At 57.6% G+C, this 12,533-nt stretch overlaps 2 protein-coding genes across 4 annotated transcripts; one reads left to right on the forward strand and one right to left on the reverse strand.

Moving 5' to 3' along the window:
• Nucleotides 1–13: 13 nt before the first annotated feature.
• Nucleotides 14–10,037, forward strand: Pcbp4 (poly(rC) binding protein 4). Of its 3 annotated transcripts, XM_055629541.1 has the most exons (14): nt 14–187; nt 567–692; nt 6,303–6,447; nt 6,566–6,589; nt 6,688–6,720; nt 6,938–7,054; nt 7,268–7,399; nt 7,549–7,677; nt 7,917–7,991; nt 8,165–8,209; nt 8,285–8,348; nt 8,459–8,511; nt 8,598–8,767; nt 9,156–10,037. In XM_055629541.1, the coding sequence occupies exons 3-14, from the start codon at nt 6,367–6,369 to the stop codon at nt 9,442–9,444; spliced, it is 1,212 nt and encodes a 403-aa protein (XP_055485516.1). In that variant the 5' UTR covers nt 14–187; nt 567–692; nt 6,303–6,366; the 3' UTR covers nt 9,445–10,037. The 3 variants fall into 3 exon arrangements, with proteins under 3 accessions (XP_055485516.1, XP_055485515.1, XP_055485517.1); XM_055629540.1 differs by lacking the exon at nt 567–692; XM_055629542.1 differs by lacking the exon at nt 567–692 and having other exon boundaries at nt 9,353–10,037.
• Nucleotides 10,038–10,107: 70 nt separating this feature from the next.
• Nucleotides 10,108–12,458, reverse strand: Gpr62 (G protein-coupled receptor 62). The gene is made up of 2 exons (XM_055629543.1): nt 11,867–12,458; nt 10,108–11,790 (listed from the first exon to the last, which is right to left on the reverse strand). The coding sequence occupies exon 2, from the start codon at nt 11,761–11,763 to the stop codon at nt 10,693–10,695; it is 1,071 nt and encodes a 356-aa protein (XP_055485518.1). The 5' UTR covers nt 11,764–11,790; nt 11,867–12,458; the 3' UTR covers nt 10,108–10,692.
• Between the last annotated feature and the right edge of the window lie 75 nt (nt 12,459–12,533).

The following is a 12,533-nucleotide window of genomic DNA, read 5'->3' on the forward strand; positions in this document are numbered from 1 at the left end:
GGGCCGGGGGGTGGGGGTGGGGGGGCGCGGAGCCGGGCTCCGGGCCGGCCGGGCTCCGCGCCTGTCAAACCCCTCATTGTTCGCAGCTGATGTCACTCGCAGTTGTGAGCGGCCGCCTTTCCCGGGGACAATGTGGGACTGAGCGGCCCAGCCGCCGCTGCCGCCGCCGCAGAACAGCCCCAGCGAGGTAAGGCGCGGACCGGGCGGGGCACCGCGGGCTATGAAGTTTGGGGGTTCGCGGGGGGGGGGGGGGGAGTCCGCTCCGGTGTGCACCCGACCGCGATCCTTGGGGCCACTGCGAGGAACACGTTTCCCGTCCTATACGGCAGAGGCCTGCACAGGTGGGGGGGCGTTGGTTTTCCAGGGGAACACCCCACTTCAGGGAGGGGTTTCTTGGACCTCAGGTACCAGGTTTGCGGCTCTCATCCTATTTGCAGTTTCTGTCCTTTGAGCTTGCTCTTAGTTCTAGACCTCATGCCCCAGGTTCGGGTTCTACTTCGTCTCTGTTCTCATCTGCCATTCTCTGCAGCTTCTGGCTCTCACACACCCCTTCCCATTTTCTGCAGTCCTTAGAGGAGCCAGACACAAACCTCCAGGCCAAGGGTGGATGGAGATGATAGTTGGGAGCACAAAGTGCTCTCCCTTTTCCTGTGGCTCTTCATCTCCAGCTCTGACCTAGCTTCTTGTCTGAGGTACTGTGGGGTGAGGGTGAAGGGGCTCTGCCACTTACTTCGACCTGGGCTCGTGCATGCATGGCCAGGAGAGGGAGGTGCCCACCTCCTCACTCTCCTAACCCAGGCCCGCCATCTTGAGACCTGTGGCACCCGGGGCCCCGCCCCACCCTGGCACCCAAGGGAGTGGTCTTCAAGGGGATGTACCTTAGTCCATTTACATCCCTTCTCTCAGAATGGGTGGCTGTGGGTCCCCACCAAGCCAAGGATGGTTACCTTCTTGCTGAACCAAAAAGGCACGTGTCCCCAGGGTCCCATCTTCCCCGTATAAAGAGCTCTTAGACCCCAGGCTTTAGTCAGGAGTTGACCTCTGGTTCTCAGTGTTCAGTGAGGTCACCCTGGTGGCCTCAGGGCCAACACCTGGGGGGGTCTATTGTTTCCCCATTTAAGAATATCATCCCTCTAGGTCCTGGAACCCCCCTCAACTTTCAAAGCACCCCTATCCCAGCCCCCACCCCCTAGCCTTCATCAGCATGCAGGCTCAGGCTGCCCAAACACAAGGGGATTGTTCTCTTTGCATGCTCAGGGTGGGGGGCTGGGAGCGCGGCCCACACACCCTGGCAGGCCCAGGCCGAAGAGAGGCTGGCTTGCCCCACCCTATGTCCCCAGACAGGCTCTGTCCACCCTCCTACTCTCATCACTGCCCTCCAGCCTCCATCACCACTGCCTAGCTCTAGATGGAAGGGGCTCTGAGCTGTACAGGTACCCACGGGTACTGCTGGCCTGCCTCTCTCCCATGCAGTTTTCTAAACAACTCCCTTCCTCCCTAGGCCTCAGGTTCCTCTCTTGATTGGTGAGGTTTTTCCAGTTGTGATTGGCCGAGCCCACCTCAGTGTTGGGAAACCTATCTCACACTCCAGCATTCCCACCAGCTCCTCTTCCTGCTAGGGGACCCACTCTGATTCCTCAGAACTCTCAGGTTCCTCACTTAAGCAACATGCCCAGGAAACCAGCAGACTCAGGGGCTGGGATGCTGAACTTGGAATTCTGACCAGGCAAGGCCTGACTCTGCCCATGCGCTTAGTCCCTTAGTCCCAGGATTCTGAGGTGTGCCGGTTTCCCAATGTTCCAAGGCCTGTGAGCCCTAACTCCTCCCCCCTTCCCCAGGGCCAGGTCCTGTCTCAAATTTCCTATTCTTCTGTAGCAGAAAGATAGGCTCAGAAATGCCCACTGGGCCTCCTTTGACTTGCAGCCATGCCTTTGAGAAGCACGGAGGCCAGAGGAATTTGATTTGATTTGAAAGGTTGGGGAGGGCTCCATGGAGGAGGAGGCATTTGAGGAGAATTTTGCCAGAGAGTGAAGGGGATAAGTATTTCAGGCTGGAATTGTCAGCCAGCAAAGTCTCTGTCTGAGGCTTGGAGGTGCTAGGCCTCTTTTGTGGCCTGGTATGTATGAGGGAGGGTTGGGGTAGAGATGCGACAAGAGATGCTGGTAAGGGCTGGACCATGGAGGCCTCCATTGCTGGTGCATAGAGGTCAGTTTTATCCTTTGGGTCCTAGGGAATCATGGGTGTTTGTTAAGTAGCAGAGGGAGCACACACTCTTCAGCATGTAGAGTAGAAATTAGAGAGCTCTTTGAACTTGGATAGACAGTACCAGCGAGCAGGTCCTGAGCCTGCCTTGGTTTCCCTTGGTTGTGGAGACTCTTGGGAGTCTCTAAGGAGGGCGTAACATTTCTGGCACCTACTAGTTTATCAGCTCCTAATCCATCCATGTTCCTCTTCCCTGTCACTTTACTTACAAGACAGGCTTAAATCAAGAAACCAGAGCCTGGAACTTTCCCCTCTCCTCCCTCCAAATTAGGGATAATTGACTACCCTGGGAGGCTGAAAAGCTGAGGCTGGGCCCTATTGGTCTAAGGATGCTGGGCAGTTTTGTGGAGACCAGGCTAATCAGCAAGGGTGAGCATGACCAGCGTAGGGGATGGACAAGGGAGCAGAAGCTCTCAAGACTGTTAAACCCCTCCCCAAGGCCTAATGTCCACCCTCTTGCCACACCCTGCCATGCCTGATGCTTTACCATTCCCCAGCATCATCGGGTGTGGCCAGTATGGCTGTTTTTGGAGTAAGGATTGGAGGAGACTCTGCTAGGTTAGGGTTGCTAAGGGGAACGTGGTGAGCATGAGCTATGGGGTGAAGTTGGAGATTGGATTCTCTCAACCTCCCCAGCCCAGGTGGGTCCACATTATCTAGTGGTCCAGACACACTGGGCAGTAGGGCAGAGGGAATCCCCCGAGGGGCGGGCCAGTCTGCTGGGTTCAACTGGCTCCAGGAGCCCTCCCCTCCCCTGGATTGTTCTTGCACTAGAACAAAGCCAGGGAGGACACTTGATCCCTGCGTGGGGGGGGGAGCTGGCTAAGCCCCCGGCCCTTTGATTGGGCAGCTGTCATGGGAGAGCGACAGCTGGGGGGGAGGGGCAGGAAGGGGGCAGCCACCGTCGCTTACACAGCTGTCACCCCCCCACTTCCAACCCCTTCCAGCCTGAGTGGCAGGAAGCCAGGTTCAGAAGGAGTAGAGCACTTGGTCTGGGGAGGGGGCCTGGGAAGCAAGAAGAGGAGGCCTGAGGTCAGAGGCTTGGTCTGAGCGGAGGATGTTCTGCCAGGGAGCCCTGCTGACCAGAGGGGGGCTGGGCACCCTCAGAGGTGAGCTGGAGGTCAGTGTGGCATGATGTGTGGCTGCCACGTGGGTGGCCCAGCAGAGACCTGGGGCCCACCAGACTGAAGCAGCAAGATACTCCTTCAAACTGTAGTGAAAGTGGGCATCTGGTAATGAATGCCTAGTGGGGCCGCTTATGCTTAGGGCTCTGGGAGAAAGGCCTGGAGGAGGCTCAGAAGCCTTATTCTTTCCAAAAGATAGGAAAGACTCAAGCATGTCTTGGAACAGGGTCACAGAGATACCAACAACTCTCCCTTACTCCAACTCCCCAAACAGTGCAAGTGGGTAACTCCTGATCCAGGACAGGGAAGAGCTAGGCCAAGGTCACGTACTGAATTTGGGGCAGTGGGTCTTTTGCTACAGACCCAGACATCTTCATGGCAAGCCTAGCCGTTGCTTATCCTGGTGTCACAAGAAGTGGGGGAGATGAGGAAGGATTGCCTTCAGATCTCCCACTGTTTATCACCCAGTTAGAGTCCACGGAATTCTGGAGTTTAAGATTATATGGCCGTGCCGTGGTGGTGGCTCTTGCCTTTAATCCCAGCACTTGGAAGGCAGAGGCAGGTGGATCTCTGTGAGTTCAGGGCCACACCAAGAAACCCTGTTTCTGAAAAACAAACAAACAAAAACAGCAGCAGCAACAACAAAAATGATTATATGGCCCCAGAAAAGCCATCAGTCTTTCCAAACAGGATGAATATCTACGGGTCAGGCAGGGGCTCCCCAGGCCACCAAAGTTTAAACGCCGCTTCAGAAAAGGACTGAAAGACCCAGACTAGAATGGCTACAAACAGGACACAGATGGAGTGCTCGCTTGTTAGACCCTGTTTGTCCCTCTGCACTTCTTCTTTTTGTGACCTTGGGTGGGTTACAGACCCTTCTGTGTAGCAAATTCATCTGCTCCCGTCAGTGGCGTGTCTGAGCACCCTCTCTAGCCTGGCTCTGAACTGAGCCCTGGGGACACAAGGAGAAGGTGGCAGCTTTGGCTCCTGTTCTAAGGGGCTCCCAGGCTTGGCTGTCCAGAGAGACAGAAACTATTCACGTCATCACAGGCGCTTTGATGGGGGAAGTGCAGGCAGCCAGGGGAATGTCTAGCAAGGGCAGCCAGCATGAGGTTGGCCAGGATGCCCAAAGAACACAGGCCCTGAATCTATTGCTGGTCTCCACCCTCTGGCGAGTCTGTGGCAGAACTCAAGTGGAAGAATTGGGCGTTAGGGAAAAGGCACTTAGAAACAAGGTTGCCACCCCAATTGTCCCCATCACAAAGAGGAAAGGTGACTACTTTTGGTACAGTGGTTCACTCGGGTATCCAGGAGAAAGCCAGGTTGGGAACTCCCTATCCATGCCATACCCAAACTGTGGCTGGCACAAGAGATTCAGAGGAGGGCTTTGGGCAGAGCTCTGAAACCTTGACCCTCGTGTCAGGATAGGTCAGAGGGCTGGCAAAGGTGTCCTTCAGTCCTCCAAAGTACTGCCATTGGGAACACTTATCCATTGCCCCAACACCCTTCTGGGCAGAAGGAATTCCTATGGTTAGACCCTCTGGGCGCCAGTTGGTTCCATTGTCTGTCCTCCTTTAGTGCTGGTCCCCAATAAGTTCACCATCAAGGCTGGGCCTTGGCGGGAGACAGCCTCTGCTGAAGGATTTCTGAGGAGGATTAAGGTTCAGGATTAAGTTGAGGCATGAAAAGGGGTCGGGTGGGGAGGGTTGGCGACCGAGCTAATCCCAGTAGCTAATCTCAGGCTCGGCCTTGTTCCATCAGTTAATGGCCTTGACATTCCTGCAGCCCACCAAATCCTTCTCTTACCCGTTACTCAGACCCAAGGAGACAGATCCTCTCTGCTGTAGGTGGAAATTAAGCCCCGGAGACTCAGCGACGTGTTTCCGGCACAGTGGTGTGTTGTAGGTGGGGAATGTGGCCAGACTCTCTGTACTTACCGTATGCACATTCTGGACATAGGGAATGGATCAGAAATAGCACTGTTGAGAGAGCCTACCTTCACCCCCATGTCTGCAGTGACCCTCTTCTCTAATGATCCCTGGTCTATGGGAAATGCCCTCAAGCAGGAGCCCTTTGCCAGGCTCTATCGTCCTCTTCTCCACCATTGTTAAGCCAGCCAGCTCTGGCCTCTGGAAGCAGGTACCTCATATTTAGAGTAAACTTTTCTTTTTTTTGAAACAGGATCTTACTACATAGCCCAGGCTAGCCTTGAATGAGAGCCTCCTGCCTTAGCCTGAGTGCATCCCGGGTTTATAGGCCTGTGTTCCTATGCCTGGCCCAGAGCACACTTTCAACCTTAGCTCCACAGTGGAGGCTCAATCCATAGCGGTCATGTGGTTTCTCATAGACCTCTTCATCCATCCCCTCTCTTCCCGTTCTGGTGCTCAGGTCTAGGACAGTGTATACTCTAGGCAAGCATTCAACCACTGAGCCGTAACCCCCTGCCATCCTTCTAATAGGTAGGAGGAAGGGAACAATAGTCAGGGAACTTGGGTATCTATCATGTGACTGTCTTTTGTTTTTGTTTTTTTGAGACAGGGTTTCTCACTCTGTAGACCAGACTGGCCTCAAACTCACAGGGATTCACCTGCCTCTGTGTCCTGAGTGCTGGGATTAAAGGTGCTCATCACCATGCCCGGCTTGTGACTATCTTATTTTAACTATCAGAAGTTTGGGGTGTAGGCCTCAGTAATTATTGTTGCAGTTGGGCGACTAAGGCCCAGAAGGGTTAAAGGACCAGGATTGCACAGCTCGGAAGAGGCACGCAAATACACCGGTTCTTGGGACATTTAGAACTCAAGGCCCACGCTATTCTCCCTTCTCTCTGAGTTCTGCTGGCCTGGCTCTGGGGTTCCCACGTAAGTGGCAGGGTAACGAGGGCTTCTCTCAGATGCCCTTTTCTGCTGCCCCGTCCAGAACCAGCTGAGCTACAGCGTGGACACAGTCCCAGGCCTCCGTGGCCCCAGCCCCGCCTGACAGGATGAGCAGTTCAGATGCGGGGCTGGAGGAGGGGTCGGAGCTTAGCATCACCCTCACTCTACGGATGCTGATGCATGGGAAGGTGAGTGGGGGTGGGGTGGCCCACGTCTGGTCAAGGTGCTGCTTCCCTGCCTGAGTGACAGGAGGAGCTGGCCTGGGGCAGCCACACCCATCCGAGCCCACTCTTGTTATTTTTACAGGAGGTGGGCAGTATCATTGGGAAGGTAGGTGTCCAGTTCTGCTCTGTATATTTCCCCCAACTTGAGTCTTAGCCCCGGCAAATGGGTGACCACTTGGGATTCTCGGTTTTTGTCTCCCACAGAAGGGAGAGACTGTCAAGCGAATCCGGGAACAGGTAAAGATGGGGTCAGGGAAGGAACCCGGGGCCCTGATGTTGAGGGGAGGGGAGGTGGCCATTTCCCCCTGAATCACTCCACCTGTGAGAAGTGAATGCCCAGAGGAATGGCAGTTTCTAATCTTGGCTGGGCCCAAGTGAGAGAGGCGGACAGACAGACCCCTGCCACCACGGTGGGGAAGAAGCCTGCTGCCCAGTGCTTGTCCCACACCTGCAGAGCAGTGCCCGGATCACCATCTCTGAGGGCTCGTGCCCTGAGCGAATTACTACCATCACCGGCTCGACAGCTGCTGTCTTCCATGCAGTCTCCATGATTGCCTTCAAGCTGGATGAGGTTCGTGGGAGTCTGAGGGTGGCTGCCTGTGAGAAACCTGACCCGGTCTCCAGATAGTGGCCATGGGGGGTGGGGGGAGGTCAAGGCGAAGGCCAGGGTTCTCTTCGGAGCAGAGAGGAGGTACTTTCCTTATCCCTCTTCAGGAAAATACCTGATAGAGGATTGAGGAGCAGCAGGGCCATACCTGGCTGACCCGCTGTCCCCCTGCCCCAGGACCTTTGTGCTGCTCCTACAAATGGTGGCAGTGTCTCCAGGCCTCCAGTGACCTTGCGCCTTGTCATCCCTGCCAGCCAGTGTGGATCCCTGATAGGGAAAGCGGGCACCAAAATCAAGGAGATCCGAGAGGTGAGCTGAGACAGACAACCACCCGTGGGCTTATGCCTCCTGTCCTTCACTAGGAGAGGGAACTGGAGCTCCCAAGGCGCTCTAGGCTCTTGGAGCCTTTCTCTCGTCCATTGGAGTCTTCAGAAGTGGTCACTGTTTTCTGTTTGTAGACCACGGGAGCCCAGGTGCAGGTGGCGGGGGACCTGCTCCCCAATTCCACAGAGCGTGCTGTCACCGTGTCCGGGGTGCCTGACGCCATCGTCCTGTGTGTGCGCCAGATCTGTGCTGTTATTCTAGAGGTGCTTCCCGGGGTGGGGGAGAGGGCAGGAGAGGCCCCGGGTGCTTGTCAACCGTCCAGATCTTACGGTTGTAATATAGGTGGGGTGGGGCAGGCAGAGCTGCCGAGGTGGATTGGTTCTAAGCCTTAGGGCATGCTGGGATACAATCCCCTGAGAGCCGTGGGAATGCCGTAAGGCTGCTGGGTTCTTGGGGAGGCCTGCGAGGATCCTGACAAAGCTTCTCAATCTGTGCCTCCCAGTCCCCACCCAAAGGAGCCACTATCCCGTATCATCCAAGCCTCTCCCTAGGTACCGTCCTCCTCTCTGCCAACCAGGTGAGGGAAACATCGGGAGAGGCTAGAAGCCTTACTAGAGAAGGGGACCAAGGTGGAGGAGGGAGTAGAATAAAGAATGGGGGGGGGGTTCTGCAGAGGGGACAGGGAATGAGCTGACTAAACTGTCCTGACCTGTTACAGTGACTCCCTTTTCAACTGTTCTGTCCCCATAGGGTTTCTCTGTCCAGGGTCAGTATGGAGCAGTGACCCCTGCGGAGGTGAGTGACCCACAGCCTGAGACACTCCTTTCCTGAATTGCCCCCTCTAACCTCTGCCCCTGTTCTCTGGCACAGGTCACCAAGCTCCAGCAGCTCTCAGGCCATGCAGTTCCCTTTGCCTCTCCCAGTGTGGTGCCAGGTAAGCGGTTCTGGCTTAAGGAGACCGCCAGGAGCCCGGTATCCTTTACCGTGGACCTGGGAGGCCCGTAGAAACCCAGAACCACACTCAGTCCTTTTCCTCTGCTGCAGGACTGGATCCCAGCACACAGACCAGCTCACAGGAGTTCCTGGTGCCCAATGATGTGAGCAGAAGCTGAGGGGCCGGAGGGTGGCGAAGGGATCCAGGGCTCTAGACCTTGCCCAGGGTTAAATTCTGCCTTCCCCCTAGCTGATTGGCTGTGTGATCGGACGCCAGGGCAGCAAGATCAGCGAGATCCGGCAGATGTCAGGGGCACATATAAAGATTGGGAACCAAGCAGAGGGTGCTGGGGAGCGGCACGTGACCATCACTGGCTCGCCGGTCTCCATTGCCCTGGCTCAGTACCTCATCACTGCCTGGTGAGCACAGAGTGGGCAGTGGGAAAACACAGGCGGGGAGGAAGGGATGCCCTCCTGTCTCTCTGGACCAGTCCCCCGCCGCCCCTCTCCTTTTCCTGTGGTATTCTGCCTAAGTCATCTCTGTGGCCCCATTACTACTTCTGTATCCTCCCCTCACATCCTACCTGTTGCTTTTTCCTGAGTCTTCTCTCCTATCTCTCCTCTTGACCCATTATGTCTGCTTGTGTTTTCTGCTCCCCTTCGCTTTGCACCTTTCCAATCCTTCCCCAAAACACCCCCACCCCATGCCACTGTTCCTCAATCTACTCTCCTATCTTTTGGCTAACCTCACGGCCTCTGTCTTACTCCCACCTTTCCCTTCATCTCCCCCCTGTGTCCCTCTCTCCAGTCTAGAGACGGCCAAGTCTACCTCTGGGGGGACGCCTGGCTCAGCCCCCGCAGAACTGCCCACCCCTTTCTCGCCACCCCTGACGGCCCTGCCCACAGCTCCCCCAGGCCTGCTGGGCACACCTTATGCCATCTCCCTCTCCAACTTCATCGGCCTCAAGCCTGTGCCCTTCTTGGCTCTACCACCTGCTTCCCCAGGGCCACCGCCGGGCTTGGCGGCCTACACTGCCAAGATGGCAGCGGCCAATGGGAGCAAGAAAGCTGAACGGCAGAAATTCTCCCCCTACTGAGGCCGGCTGAGGCACAGGCGGGGGCAGGCAGGACCGCCAGCAGGGGCTGCCTCCACATCCTTCCTGCCCAAGGAGACTCCACCATGGGGTCTCAAGCGCCAGTAATGCCAGACGCATGGATGCGCACCCCCTACCCTGCCCCGTCTTTGGAGTTCCTCCTCAGAGAGGGGACAGTTTCTGGCCCAGGGTTCTAGGAGCTATGGCAGCAGCCCCAGGGCAGGGGCTCCACTCCTTCAGACCTATGCTTGGATGCAGGGCATGGCTGGGCTCTCCCCAGTGCCCTGCCGTGGGAGGCAGCTCGTGTCCTCTCCATCCCTTTGGGCTTTCAGCCTGCTGCCCCAGTGGGAGTTGGAGGAGAGTGAGGGGTGGCTGGGGCCAAGCTTCTCTTCATCCCCTGCAGATCCTGCTGCTTTCACCGATACCCTTTTGACTGGAATAGACTGGCTGGGCTTGTCAGAGGGCAACCCAAAGAGAGGGCTCTGCCTGTAGCCGGGGGGAGTGGCCTAGGGGCAGGGGCCCAGTTCTCAGCAGCAGACACTCTGTACAGTTTTTTCAATCCCTGTTTTTGAATAAATATTCTCAGCGACCAGAAAGCCGTGAAATAATCTGGTGTTGGGGTGACAAGACTTCCAGGGAAGGTTAATAGCCGAAACCCCAAAGAACCCCAATCTGTGAATCCACCAGCTCTAGTTGGTCTATAGCCCCTTCCTCCTGTCAGTTCTGGGGTGAAATCACAGGACCCTTTGGGGGTCATGTGCTCAGCCTCCTGCCTTTAGCACCAAACCAGTCAGGCTGTTTTCCAAGCAGCTTGAGTGGTGACTTTGAGTCGTTCTCCACGGCACAAAAGGCAGGGAAATCTTCTGCATGTCTCTCCACTGGATCCTCCTAACGTGGTGTTACCCAGACCCTGTCCAGCTTGGCTCATCCTTCTGGCTTACCTGCCTTTCTCCTCTCTGGATCAGGGTGCATCCATGATTTTAAAAAGCATACACTGGAGAGGTCCTTAGGAGGTGATGGTGTAGGGTCTAGATGGGAAAACTGAGGCTCCGGGAAAGGCAGGACTGAATACAAGACCACCCAGGTAGTGTTGAGCCCAGAAGCGTGTTCCTGAGAAACCTCACCAGGCTAAATACTATCCTCTCGCCCAGTTTCAGAGCCAGCAGTCCGGGCAGAGTACCTGCCACAACTTGAGCAGGGGGTGGATGTGCCCCTCTGATCCCATCCTTTCCCCAGCTCAGGAGAAATCTCTCAGGTGGCCGCAGACACGCTAGAGCTCTGTCCTGACATTTCTCGGGTCTGTTCTGGTGCCTCGGAAGGGCCTGCGGCAGGGTCCTTGCGGAGTCCCTGGAGGCGCTGAAGAACTGTCCGTAGGTGCCAGGCCTGCGACGTGCAGTCTTTTTGAGTCCGAGGCATTGCTCGGCGGGTGAGGCGGCCCAACGCCAAGCGCACCGGGCGCTGCAGCAGGCCATAGAGGAAGGGGTGAGCCGCGAAGGCAGAGTAGGCTACCCAGGTGACAGTCGCCTCGGCCGCCGCGGCGCGCGTCGCGGGCGCCAGGCACGCGCAGCCATAAGGCAGCCAGCAGGCGGCAAACTGGCCCACGGCCAGGGCCGGGGCCAGGGCCGCCTTGCCCCCGGGCAGACGTGGCCGGAGGGATGGCAAGAAGGAGAGGCGGCTGTCCAGAGAGTCCGAGCGTAGCCGGGCCCCGCGAGGGGGCCGGAGGGCCGCCCGCCGCGCCACCAGGAAGATGCTCCCGTAGGCGGCCAGCAGCAGGAGCGCGGGCAGCGCGAAGGCCAGCAGCGCCCAGAGGGGCCGGAAGGGCCCGAGACCCCCGGCCAGGACAGAGCAGCGAGCCGGAGCCGGAGGCGGCGCGGGCGGCGGCCCGAGCAGAGAGAGCGCGCCCAGGAGCGCGGCCGCCGACCACACGGCGGTGAGCACCAGCGCTGGAGCCGGCCGCGCGCCTGGCCGCAGGGGGTGCACTATGAGGCGGTAGCGCGCCAGGCCGAGCGCGGCCACGCCGAGCGTGCAAGCGGGGAGCAGCGTCGCCGAAAGGAATCGCGCCGCCCGGCAAGAGGAGGGGTCCAGGGGAGTATTGCCCAGGCCGGGCGGCGCGGCCAGCAGGCCCAGGGGCATGATGGAAGCGGCCGCCAGTAGGTCCACGACGCACAGGTGCGCCAGGTAGAAGGCATCTTGCAGGCCCGGAGTGCGCAGCACCACCACGAGCAGCGTGCCGTTGCCCAGCACGGCCCCCACCTCCACGAGAACCGCCAGGATAAACCCCACCGAGGCTGTGAGTTCGGTGGCGCCCGAGGGGTTGGCCATCTGAGCGCTCAGGCTTCACTGAGGCTGCTATGGGGAGAGCGAAATGGAGCCTCAGGCTCCAGGATTCCCATCACCTGTCCCATGCTCCTCGGGGGCCCCTCACCTCGTAGGCTGCCCAGGGGGTGACTCCGACGACCAAGCTGCCATCTTCTTGTGGGTTTTAGTGGGCCCTATGGGAGGACGCAAGGCAGAGCCTGGCTCGGCTTTCTCCCCCTGCCCTAGCCCAGCTCCAGCAACTCAGCCGCTGTGGAGATGGTACCGGCTGTCACTCTGATGCTTTCCTTTGGAGACACACACAGCTAGTAAGGGAGGGGCAGGGCCTGGTGCCAGCCCCCTTGGTCCTAGCAGCTGCCAGCTGGAGACTGGAGGCTGCTCTGTGAAAATGCTCGAGGGTAGAGCTTACTGAACATAGACCCTTCCCTGCTCTACTCAGGGGCGAGGTGTCTTGCTCAGAAGTGACTGCCAGTGTTACCTTAGAACCTCACCTTGTGGAGTGAACGTGAGGACAAGGCCTGAGGAGTAGGCCTTAGCAGAGAAATGGATGCTTGGTTGGTTCTGTACTTTCGCTGCTGGCAAACTAGCTCTCGTATAAAAAGGACCCTGCACATGCATTGGGAAACCACCCTTCCCAACCTCAGAACATGCGGCTTGAGCAAACTTCTCCACCTAACACTCAGTCCTGGTATGTGTCATTCCTACCCCCGTCCCCCAACGCACACACATACACACACACACACACACACACACACACACACACACACACACACACA

This window comes from Psammomys obesus, unplaced genomic scaffold (genome assembly GCF_907164565.1).
Source record: "Psammomys obesus unplaced genomic scaffold, mPsaObe1.curated_primary_1811, whole genome shotgun sequence".
Taxonomy (NCBI): Eukaryota; Metazoa; Chordata; class Mammalia; order Rodentia; family Muridae; genus Psammomys; species Psammomys obesus.